At 28.8% G+C, this 12,340-nt stretch overlaps 1 protein-coding gene across 1 annotated transcript; it reads right to left on the reverse strand.

Moving 5' to 3' along the window:
- Positions 1 to 6,126: 6,126 nt before the first annotated feature.
- On the reverse strand, positions 6,127 to 9,154 carry LOC113855788 (indole-3-pyruvate monooxygenase YUCCA2-like). The gene is made up of 4 exons (XM_027487420.1): positions 8,465 to 9,154; positions 6,833 to 7,081; positions 6,570 to 6,692; positions 6,127 to 6,315 (listed from the first exon to the last, which is right to left on the reverse strand). The coding sequence occupies exons 1-4, from the start codon at positions 9,152 to 9,154 to the stop codon at positions 6,127 to 6,129; spliced, it is 1,251 nt and encodes a 416-aa protein (XP_027343221.1).
- Positions 9,155 to 12,340: the final 3,186 nt, after the last annotated feature.

Genomic DNA, 12,340 nt, shown 5'->3' on the forward strand with positions numbered 1-12,340 from the left:
GTGTATTTCGTTAATGCTACTTCATAATAATTACTAGATATATCCATTTATTTATAAGAAATCTCATGGTATTAGTTTCAAGATTAGCTGTCACTTTAATCCACTGTACCAGATGCAATCAAGCTGCCGCAAAAATTAGATATATCTGTTCTATAAAGGTATTAATATAAAGAATAGGGTTCTTTTGATTTTAATGCCAATAATAGAGGGATTCGACTGAATGAATATAACAAATACCGACCTAAAATAAATTTGTTCTCGAAGAAACTGAATAAATATGTAGTCTAACATAATTGTCACGCGTAGCCCTTTTTTCTTTTATCCTATCTTATAAAGGTTCAGTATGCAGTTCGTGAATCGTGATTCTCTTTATCAAATGATGAATGAGAGTATTGCAGTTGCCAAGCTTGTTCTGATTACCATCAAATTTATGAATTAGATAGTATGGAGTTATTTTAATTTAATACGTGTTTTCGATTTTAAATCTACAATTAGAATTAAATGTTTAAAAGAGTAATTTTTATCTGCCTCGATTATTTAGAATATTTTGATAACACTATTTAGCATTTTCAAAAATCAAGACTCAAGGTACATACCAAGCTTATTGTTTTAAGTTGTACGGGTGATCGAAATTATTTAGTCAGTGCTTGTATGTTAATATTTAACAAATAATTTGCTATTAACTTCTTAAAAAATTTGAATTGATGTATTTTGCTATATTTTACAGGCTAAATTAACGTTATTTTTAATAATTAATTAAAGTGACGGTAATCCTGTATCTCTTAGCACTAAACCAGAATGGTAGTTTACTCCAACGGAAATTAACGAAGTAGATCTCGTGTATCAATAAATAGATAAAAAAAGAAAAAAAAAATCAAGAGAAGAAAAATAATAAGTCTATTCATGACAAACTTCTCCCCCAGACTTTCATGAGATATCTCTTTATTATGATTCACAAGTTCATTTGAGTGGATTTTGTTTTGGGCAGAGATATTTTAAAATTGGTGACATATTCGTATTACATTAATTTGTGTAGGACATTGACATATGTATAATACGATTATTTTTGCTTTATAATTTAACTTTCTTACATTCTAATTTATTTTAACTATTTTTTATAATATTAAAAAATTTATCATGACAATTTAAATATATTGCATTTATTTAAACTTAGATAGAATTATGTTTTTCTTATGCCGTAAGTATTTTTTTATTAGAATTAATCATGTTTGAATTGAGTAAAATTATTATAGACAAAAGTTCTTCGTTTAGTACAGTTATATTTACGATTTGTCATTTATAATAATTTTTTAAATTAAAAAAATATATAAAACTAAACCCACTTAACCCTTTTGCATCATTACATGCAACTTTTAAAATCAAAAGGATGACGAATGATTCAAGAATAACCAAGGGTTTTTAAAGCATAGAACCGTCATATTTTGCTCTTATCCATGACCAAGATGTAATCCAAATGATCTCCATCAGCCTGTATGCATCAAAGACTGTTATCGAAGCATTAAAGTAATACATCTTTGGGAAAAGAGGGAGAAAAAACGAAACTATGGTAATATAAATATCTTAGTGGAAATCTGTATATATTACGTAAGGAAACAAAAGAAATGTTAGTGGTACGTATACTCTCGAATTTAAAAAGAGGACAAATTTCGTATATATTATCTTGAAGTTTTTCATTAAATGCCTATGATATTCCTTTTTTATAATAGAAGGGATGGATAATGGTAGCGCAAGGTCTAAAGAAGAACAGAAGATCACGCCGAAGTGGGCGTAAGAGGAATTAAGGGGATGTAATTATATTAAGGATGTGATTTTGAAATATCACGAGTGAGGCAATAAATAGTACTTGGCAGGGAGGGCACACTTCAACTGGTCCTCACCTGAATGCTATATATATATACCATCAGATCAAGAAGGAAACCCTTGATGCTGATACTCTATCTGCATGTTTGAAACTTGGGATATGGAAGAGCAGTAGTGGTCACTGGTAATGTTTTAAAGAATATTAATTTTGATAATGTCTGCAATTTATAATATTAATTTTATTATGTAAATTATTAATGTAGGATTTCTAATGAAAGAATAATTATACAAATATTTTTAGTTCTGTATCCAGGTTTTGTTTTACTTTAAATTGTAGGTATAATCAAATTAAGTTTTTATATCTTTTTAATATTTCCTTTACTAGCTTGTAAAATGGGAATTAATAAAGAAAGACATGTATTTATTATTTTAAAAATATAAAAAATATTTATTTTTATTAGTAATTAAAAATTGAAAATATAAAAGTTAAACATGTTTAAACTCATTTATTATAATTAATCGTGATTGCAATCATGTCATTATTAATATTTTTTTTAAGTGAAAGCGAGAGTGTATTCTTCTTTATGTCATTATTCTTTATAAAAACTTTAATTGCATGCTTATAATTATGATTATGGACCACAGTTCAAAACATTGACACACTAATGCATATTTGTCATCAACTCTTCGTATATAGAGCGATTATTATGTGTTCACGAATTGGAATAAAACACACCAATATTGAATCTTAAAACCCGAATCAACCCCCTCCGTTTACTGTATTTGTCATTATCCATGGAATCCAGGTCAATTGAGTTTTATCTCTTTTCTGCCAACATTTCATATTCATATGGTGTATGGGAATTAATTACCTAAAATATATTAATAATAGTATTAAAAAAATTTAAAATATTATTAGTGTAACATATTTTATAATATCAGACAATTGCAATATATTATAGATATTATAAATATTAATTTAATTGTTATAAAAATTAATAAATTTTATTAGTATTACAATCTATAACCTAATTATAGTATAAATTTTTTTAAATTATCAGTGTATTATAATCAAATTCTAATATTGGATATCTTTTAATCACTAAAAAAATTGTCATTTACCAGCACTTTGATGTTAGATAAACTTCCACTCGTACATATATATTTTCTAATAAAAATTAAATTATTAATATAAATACTTTGAGTTTGTATTAACAGTATAACATGTTACACCAACAAATACTTTTATCAATATAATGACTAAAATACACTATTAATACATAAACATTAGTATAGTACATTATTTATCAGTACAGGCCATTAAATTATTTACTAACAATTTAATTTTTTTAAATAAAGTTTATTGGTACTAATAAAGCTTATCCTAACATTTTAATGTATTATTACATGGAATTTATTTTGTATTAGAAAAACTAAATCAATATTAAATATAATTATTTAACCGAATATAAAAGTTTAAGGTAATTAATTTATAAAAGTATTTTGTCTATGGCATAATTTTTTTATATTTTAACAATCACTTAATACAAAACACGAGCAAATTTTGATAAAATATATTATATTAGTACCTAAATAAAAACAATCAATTCATAACATGTGCTTTAAATTCATATTTTTATCCAATTACAATTATTAAATCTAATAACTTTTTTATAACTTTGGTCTCAGAAAAAAAAAGAGTAAAAGAAAAGATCGATAATTTTATTTTCTTTTCTTTTATTGATAAATTTTAGTTAAATAAAATATTATTAAACAAATATTTTTATTAATAATTTGAGTATCACATTACTATAGCATTAATATATATATATATATATATATATATATATATATATGGATGCATTGAAAAACACTTTTTATTTGTTCACTTTTTGAATTTTACAATTTGAATGGGATTAAATCAATTTATAATTAAATACCTAACAATGGTTGGTCATATTAAAGGTAGATTACCATTCTACACAAATTTCATGTACAATGTTATGATTCGAACCTAATTCCTACCCTAACTTGAGTTAATCATACAACTATATAAGCATGTATAATGTACATGATATGTAAAAGATAAATATCCAAATTTATCTCAGATAAATTTAGTATAACACACATGAGTAATTCTCTTCAATATAATAGTTTTTAAAAAGGATCAATATAGTTTATATTTATAATTTTTAGAAACTAAAATGTTTATTTTTATATTTATAAAAATGAATATACGAATAATTCAAACGAACTTAAGTAAAGTCTGGTTCATATCGAAGTCGAAAACTTTGTTTTGTCCTCTTAAATTCTCACTACAAGTTGGATTGCCAACGTGGTTTAAAGTATAATGCCCTTCATCATTGAATTCAACGTTTTAAGTATACAGCATCCATGTGCACTGTACTTTAATCTTCAACCTTGATTTGTCAGTCATTAATTAGAGTAATCCATCCAGCCGGTACAGGTGTTGGCAATGGCTAAGTTGGATCAAACTGTGGTGGGGAGGATTTTGTGGACTTTCAGTTCTACTGGAAAAGACACACGACAATGAGATGCAATCAATGTAACTATAAACCCTAAACCCTAAAAGATTAAAATATTCTTAAGTTTTACTGATAACTCTCCGTAGTCTAAAGAACTTTTATTTTGAGACCGTTTGATTTTTCTTTCTTCAAATTAAGGGCCTTTTTCCTCAACCTTTTATAGAGGGAAAACGTATCCCGTGAGAATTTAAGAAGAATTTATCTTGATTAATTATCAAAATATGTAGTTAATGAATTTTGATTTTTTTTACTTGAGATTAAAAAAATTGTCGTCAATCACCACCTAAAATTTTGTGTCAGAAACAGAGCAACCATTTTGACTATCTAGTACGGATCATAAATTAAAAATGAAAAAATATATAATTTATTAAGAATAATATTTTACTAAACTTAACGCTTAATATTATCGTGTATTAATAATTTATAAAAGTATAAGTTAAATTGATGGACATGTCGCACGGAATAAATCAGGTTTATAAAGAACAAATGTTGAAAACCAATGCAAGCTAGCAGCCCCTATCTCTCAAAATATTCAACTACCTAGCTAGGTAGATATGGCAACATACATTGTACAAATAATACATTGTAATGGTAATGCGTATAGGAATTACACTTAAATATTTATTTTCGTTTTATTTTTTCTCTCTTTTCTTCGAGAATTAAGTTCCTTCTCTTCATCTTAGGCTGCTGCAACCTCAAGTGGGAGATGAACATTATCTGAACAAGGTATTGCATCAATGGCACCATCAAAGGGGCTATCATTTTATATATTAAACAAATCCAAGAGAAAAATAGACACAATATGCATAATGAGAAAATTCAATTTCCTACATAAATATTGTTTTGGACCATCCTGCAATATTACACACTTACCTACAAAATTGCACACTTTCTTTCTCCTTTTTTTCTTCCTTTGGGAAGCATCCACCAACCATGATCTAAGTAGACCCACCACAGGAACGTCAGGCATCAAAATAAGAATGATAAATATTCTCGCACGTGCTTTTACCATAAATTAATTTTATTTAATAAAACATGTATAGAGTCTGTTTAGATAAATTTATAGATAAATCTTTATTTTAAAAAATAATATAAAACTTAAATTTAACTTATACTTTTTTATTTTTTAAAAAATACTTTTATTTAACTTTTTTAAAAATTAAAGAGATAAATTACATTTAACTTTATAAAAAAAAATTATTATTATTTTTTTCTCCTACAAATATTTTTTTTTGTAAATTCATTCAAACATGCTGGAATATATAACATAACATCTGAAGTAAGTCAAGTTTAATTTATCCCATCTGAATTAAGCTTCAGCGAGGAACAATACAAGTCGGGGGAAGAAGCCAATCAAAATTGAAAAGCCATGAAAAAAGACCACTTTCTGAAACCTAGGCACTCATTGTAAACAAACAACGGCCTCTCTAATCTTCCATGAAGACTTCAATGGCTGCGTTCTGATTCAGCAGCAGCTTGCTGCAGGAATGGGTCACAATTGGCAGGCTTGTGGCACGACACATGTTTGGAGCCGTAACTTCATTTGATTGGGCTATACTATAAATTAACAATTTTGTGGGTTATGATATAAAATTCTAACCTCAAACTTTTAGTTGACCATACTCATTTAGTAGATTACAAGTAATTCATCCCCCGAGTTTATCAATTTTTTTTTAATTTTATGAATGATAAATTTGCTATAATTCATGGTCTCAGAAATTTTAGGACCATGTCATAACAACCCTGAACGAGCGAACTCCTACAAATACGTGGTCTTAGCAGCTTTCCAACAATGTTCAATATCGTCCGCAATCCTCTTAGCATCAATAGATGCACCAAGTAGGCCACGTTTTGTGAAACCCACAGCATACAGTCCATTTTTACCTTTCCATCCATTTGGAAAAGCTTTCCTCGGAAACCCATCTTTCTCGCAAAACATGTCGGTGCCCTGGTGACAAAATCATTTCAATACCCCAATCATTATATATTAATGACATATCATTATTTTATACAATTTTGTTATAAATAAAATATAAAATAAGATGAATGACGACGTGATTAAAAAAATCAAATAAATTATCGTATAAATTTATTTTTTGAAATTTTTATGCCTATGATAGTTATATTTCAATGATGAGATTAGTGCCAAAACTAAGCCCACTAGCTACGGTCCAAATTAAGTAAGCAGATTGAAGAAGGCACCTTCAACCAAGAGGGTACATTGCTTTTGTAACCAGTTGCCAGAATGATGACATCGAAATTCTCTGTTTTTCCATCTACAAACTCCACCACATGCTGTGCTACTTGTTTAATTCCGCGGCAAATCTATAATATGAGACAATATAATATTGGAAAGTATAAAACAATATATTTTTTTACAAAAGGCAATTTTGGTTGATTATGACAAGAAAACATAGCATGGCGAAAACTATTTTGGATTTGAAAGGGGATAGGAAGAATCTAACCTTTATTTTTCCACTTTTTATGAGAGCAAGTGTCCCAACATCCAAAACCGGTGTTTTGCCGTACAAATTCTTGAGCTCAAGAGGGCCAATTTTGGGACGATGAAGGCCAAATCGAGCTGTGTCCCCGAGCATCAGATGTGACATTAGAAGTAAAAATTTATCCACAAGACGAACGGGGAACCACTTGAGTAAGCTCATGGATAAACCAAACGTGGATTTCCCAAACATCTGCTGAGGCAAAATATGCACCTGCAGTGAAAAATTAAATAAAATTATTATTAAAATAATAATAGAAAAAAACCCTTAAAGTTGCTTGAGAACCTTTTCTAGAAAATTAGGGACATGAGACAAGTGACCATCGTCTCTTCATGCTTCAAGAGATTTCGTAAACACTGACAATGGTTCTATGACAAAAAAGAACATCCTATCAAAGACTTTGGGATGCTGACCGGGGACCATGGTTGCGCATGCAAACGGATTCCAATAAAGTAAGAGAACAGTGACAAAAAAAAAGATTTTTTTTGAAAAAAAATTCAGAGTTGTCTTTATACAGAGAAAATATTTAGGTTTTATTAAAATAATTAAATTAGTTTTCGAAAAGATACAACTTCTGGCATACTAATTCTTCAATAGTGAAAATGATGTTTGCGGTTCATATTTTATCTTCATAGTAACTTAGGAGACTAATTTGAACGTTAGAATATTTATTAAAAAATGAAAAGTACTAATATAAACTTCAAAACTATTTTTAAAGTGTTTAAAGTGATAAATTTTATTATTTTTATTATTAATATATTTATTTTTAAGATGTATAATAAAATTATAATACAGTTTTATTATTTTTAGTTATTTAAAAGTAATCTTAAAAAAAGCTAGTATTAATAACATTGCTTAAAAATTAATTTGACCAACAAGATACACGATAAAAACTGTAGGCGTGGTCATCATCTTTAAATAACTAATACCGTCTACATCTTCGGAACCTGGTTTCCTATCATTATTTAGTCTACAATATTAGCAATAAAAACCATACGTTGACACTTAGTGAAAGAAAAGAAATATGATAAAAAAAGTAAAAATTTAAAAAATTGATAATTTGAATATTGTGTTGACAAGAAATAAAATAATTATTATTATAAAAATTTATTATGTGAACATTATAATTCTGAAGTGAGTCTCAAAGCACTTAATAACTTCCGATTAGAATAAAAACATCTTTAAATTTGCTTATTATAAAGTTAAAAAAATAATTTTTATTTTTTAATAAAAATATGTAACTTAAATTAATTTAAATATGTATTTTGATAGTATTGAACGGCTTAAATTTAAATTTATCAAAATCAATTTTATTCAATTTTTAAACTAAACGGAACTTTTCAAATTAGATTTAGGAGAAATTATCAACTTTTTAATGCAATAATTATATTATTATCAACTAAGTACCGGTGATGGAAAAATCATATACGAAGATCTTCAGTGTATGATATTGTAATCATACGGCTACAAGTAGATAAAGACAATCATATATTCGACTTTTGGAGTGAATGAAATAAGAAGAAGGGAAAGATAAAAATGAAAAACATAATGTGTAGGTGTGTGTATTAATATAATTGTTGTTATAAATATACTGACCGTATCTCTAACTACAAGGGATGGGCGAGCATTATGATTGCAGAGATCCAAACAAACCTCCATGCCTGAATTCCCACATCCAACCACCAAAACATTCTTCCCACAAAACACACTCCCACTCTTATACGAGCTTGTGTGTAAGATACGCCCTTCAAACTCATCTTTTCCTTCAATTTGAGGCACAACTTCCTCAGCATTCTCCCCAGTTGCTACTATCAGCCATTTGCAAACATATTCACTCTCCTCCTTTTTCACTCCTTCACGAGTCTTCACCCTCCAATACCCACATCTGTGATCGAAATTGGCACTCACCACAGTCTTTCTTAAAGCCGGTTTTATACCAAAATGATCAGCATAAGCCTTCAAGTAGGCCAAGAATTGTTGTTTGCTTGGATAAGAGGGAAAGTTTTGTGGGAATGGCATGAGAGGGAGTTGACAAAATTGCTTTGGGAGATGAAGGCACAAGCGATCATAAGTCTTGAGTTGCCACATTGAAGCTAAGCAATTAGCCCTTTCAAGAATTAGGCTTGGAATACCTTTCTGTTTAAGACATGCTGCTGCAGCTAGCCCTGACGGACCAGCACCCACTATCACTGGTCCTGGAACCTTTATAGGACTTTTCATGTTAGCCATATTTACTCGGCGATAATCATGGACACTTTTTCCTTCCTGTTCCTTCAAGTACTCCATCAACAGCAAGAAAAGCCTGAGAGGGGAAAGGGAAGGAGTGAGGGGACAATTTCAAGAATTTGAAGCCTTAATAATCTTTATGGGGGTGCACAAGGTCATGATGACTCATGACTAAGTGAAACCACAGAAGAGAACAATGTTAGTACTTTGGGTGAAGTTAAAACTCTTCTTTTAAGTGTGTTTCCTCTCCTCAAGTAAGAACTGAGTAGATGAGATGCGGTTTGACTTAATCAAATCCGTATGGTTTGTAAGGGTCTAATTTGCTTCAAAAAACATGGGTTGATGAGAGTTTGAGCTATGGTTTTGTTGAGTGGAGGAGAAAGAAGGAAGCAACAGAGTCACAGGATATAAACAGAACCAAGTAGACATCAAGTTAAAGGGGTTTTGTATTGTGGTGGATTCGATATATACATAATGTATATATATTTGAATTGGTGACTGCTGATGTGTTTTGAGTGTTAAGGAGTTTGGTTATATGTGGGACATCCCAGTGTTAATAATAACTAACATTAACCAACAACAACTTTTCATCTCCTACAAAACCATACACAAACATACTGAGAGGGAGCGAAATTTCTGTCTTATTAGGTACAAGCAACTACTCAAATCCTAGAGATGGTATCTTAACTTATTTTGATATATATATATATATATATATATATATATATATATATATATATAATTACAGTTTTGCCCCTCCATTGTGTTTTATGTTCAATTTTTGTCTCAATAATTTTTTTAGCAATCAAATCTTATAATTTTTTTAATTATAAAAGATCCCTCTGCCTGTTTGTCGTCCAATTAATTAAATAAACTTATAACTTCATTAAGTAAAATATCTTAAGGAACCCACTAATGATTTCATTCTACATTAAATTTAAATATGTAATTTTATATTTAATCTTCTATATCAGAGATTAAAATATATTAAACTCATTGTTGTATAGGTTAAGATGTTAATAAACTTATGTTTGTAACTGCATGACAGAATGATAGAATGCCTTAACTTTTAGAAATTATAAAAAATAAAGAATTCGGTGGATTGTTGATAAAATTACTAGGGATAAAAAATGCATATTTATCATAATAAATGTCTTTTTAACATGTGTTTAAAGGTATATATTAAGAATTTATTTATAATAAAAAATTATTAATTTTGTATACACCTTTGGACATACTAAAAAATCATTAAAAGAATGAAAAGTATAATTAAGTTTAAAATTATATATATATATATATATATATATATATATATGGGATCTTCTTACATTATTGTAAGTCTAAAAACTTTTACACCAACCTTTTATTTGACTTATATTTAACTGGTTATAATATGATATTTAATGTAAAAGTATTTAAACTTATACCATTATAATAAGATCATTTCTCCATATATATATATATATATATATATATATATATATATATATTTAGTTTTCCTACTTACTCCCTGTGAGCATCGGCATAATTTTACTTGAACTGTTTACTATTCCTAGACACATACTGGATGCAAAATGATGAATGACCGCATATAAATTGACATAACTATATCTCAACGCTGGCCCTCAAATACATGCTTCTCTCTGCAGTTCAGCTTAGAGGTTTTGGGACTCGTTCGCTGTCTATTTCCCTTTGGAATTTAGAAAGCTTATAGGATTAGAGACTAGTTACACATGATTCATGGTCAACATAGAGTTATGCGTTAGAGAGTATCATGAATTTAAGTGTCCTAAAAGGATATTCATTACGTTATTGTAACAAGAGATTTTATGCCATTCATTACGTTATTTGCGTCTAACAACAAAGTGTTCTGTGAGCCTTAGACCAAGCCCAGGCCTTCACTTCTCCTCAGCAGAGCCATTAAGAATCTCCTTTTGACAGCACGCATGGCATTATTTTGTACTGATTTGTATATAATACATTTCTGAAAGCCGATTTTGCTGTATCATCATATATATTTGTTAATTAAGCATCTTCATTAAGTTCGGAAACAAAGTCCTTGTAGTTTGGTGGCATGGCTCTCTGCGCAAGTACCCATCGAGAAGAGGGGTGCTAAATAATTGGTTATCACAGTTTGCTTCCAGCTACCTAGCAAATAAGTACCAACGTTATAATATTTTTCTTAACACAAAATCTTGCAGAATGATGTAAGTTAGAGAGTTAATGGTGAAAATTATTCATGAATTATTAAAGCTCGTCTTATTAAATGCTCAATCAAATTTATTTATTTTAATAAATTTACATGAGTCAAATTTTATAGACTTGATATTAAAATTTTAAATAACTTTTGAGTGTACAATGATGCAAAATATTAATTTTATATCTCTCTTTCTTATTAATTAGTAATATAAAAGCATCTAAGTTCACCGCCATCCTAAGTACGCTCTTATACTTCAATATATAGAACTGATTTCTTATTTGGTACATATATATATTGATAGGAATATGGCCACATTTCTGAAAAGTGATGCAAGTTAATTTAGTGTTATTAAATCTCTCTCCGTGAGAGTGTGTGGTAACAGATGAAACAAATAAAAACTGCAAAGTTAGGTCAGGCCTAGGGTGCATTTACTTGATCCTATCGTATGACCAAAATAAAATATCATAAGAATGGGACGCTTGTAGAGTAGCTATCAACCAATTAAGTGATAGTGCCTTCCCTTCGAGTCAACTGCGAGACAGCAAAGGGTCTCGCTTTAGATTATATTATTAACAGCGACATGCAAAGTAAAAGATAAGTTTAGCAATGAGAGAATGAGAACCCCTTTTTGTTATTCTCTACTGATCCGTATCGACTTCAATTGGAAGGCAGAGGTATAACTTCATATTATAATATCGCCACACAAATGAAAATGGCCTTTAAAAGGCAGTCACGAACCCGCTTCTTTCCTTTTACTCTTGTTGGCCTCTCTCTCTCTCTCTCTCTCTCTCTCTCTCTATATATATATATATATATATATATATATATATATATAATGAGAAAGGGGCTTTTTACATGAGAGAGAGGAAAAATCTTTGATCATTAAAATCTCATTATAAATAGTTAAGATTAAGTCAAATTAACAAGATCCAAATTTGTCTCTTCCTTTCATAAAAAGACTCTTCTCATTAGATATATCTCCTGTATAGGTATATCTGTAAAGAGAAATCAAATTATTTTAATATAAATTATCAATAATATATTAT

This window comes from Abrus precatorius, unplaced genomic scaffold (assembly GCF_003935025.1).
Source record: "Abrus precatorius isolate BTA unplaced genomic scaffold, Abrus_2018 Scaffold11, whole genome shotgun sequence".
NCBI classification, from domain to species: domain Eukaryota; kingdom Viridiplantae; phylum Streptophyta; class Magnoliopsida; order Fabales; family Fabaceae; genus Abrus; species Abrus precatorius.

Coding starts and splice junctions, on each gene's coding strand:
- LOC113855788 (XM_027487420.1), bottom strand. CDS start 9,154: ATGGAGTACTTGAAGGAACAGGAAGGAAAAAGTGTCCATGATTATCGC. Junction 7,082..8,464: donor CCCTTGTAGTTAGAGATACG/GTCAGTATATTT, acceptor TTTTCACTGCAG/GTGCATATTTTGCCTCAGCA. Junction 6,693..6,832: donor TAAAAAGTGGAAAAATAAAG/GTTAGATTCTTC, acceptor CTCATATTATAG/ATTTGCCGCGGAATTAAACA.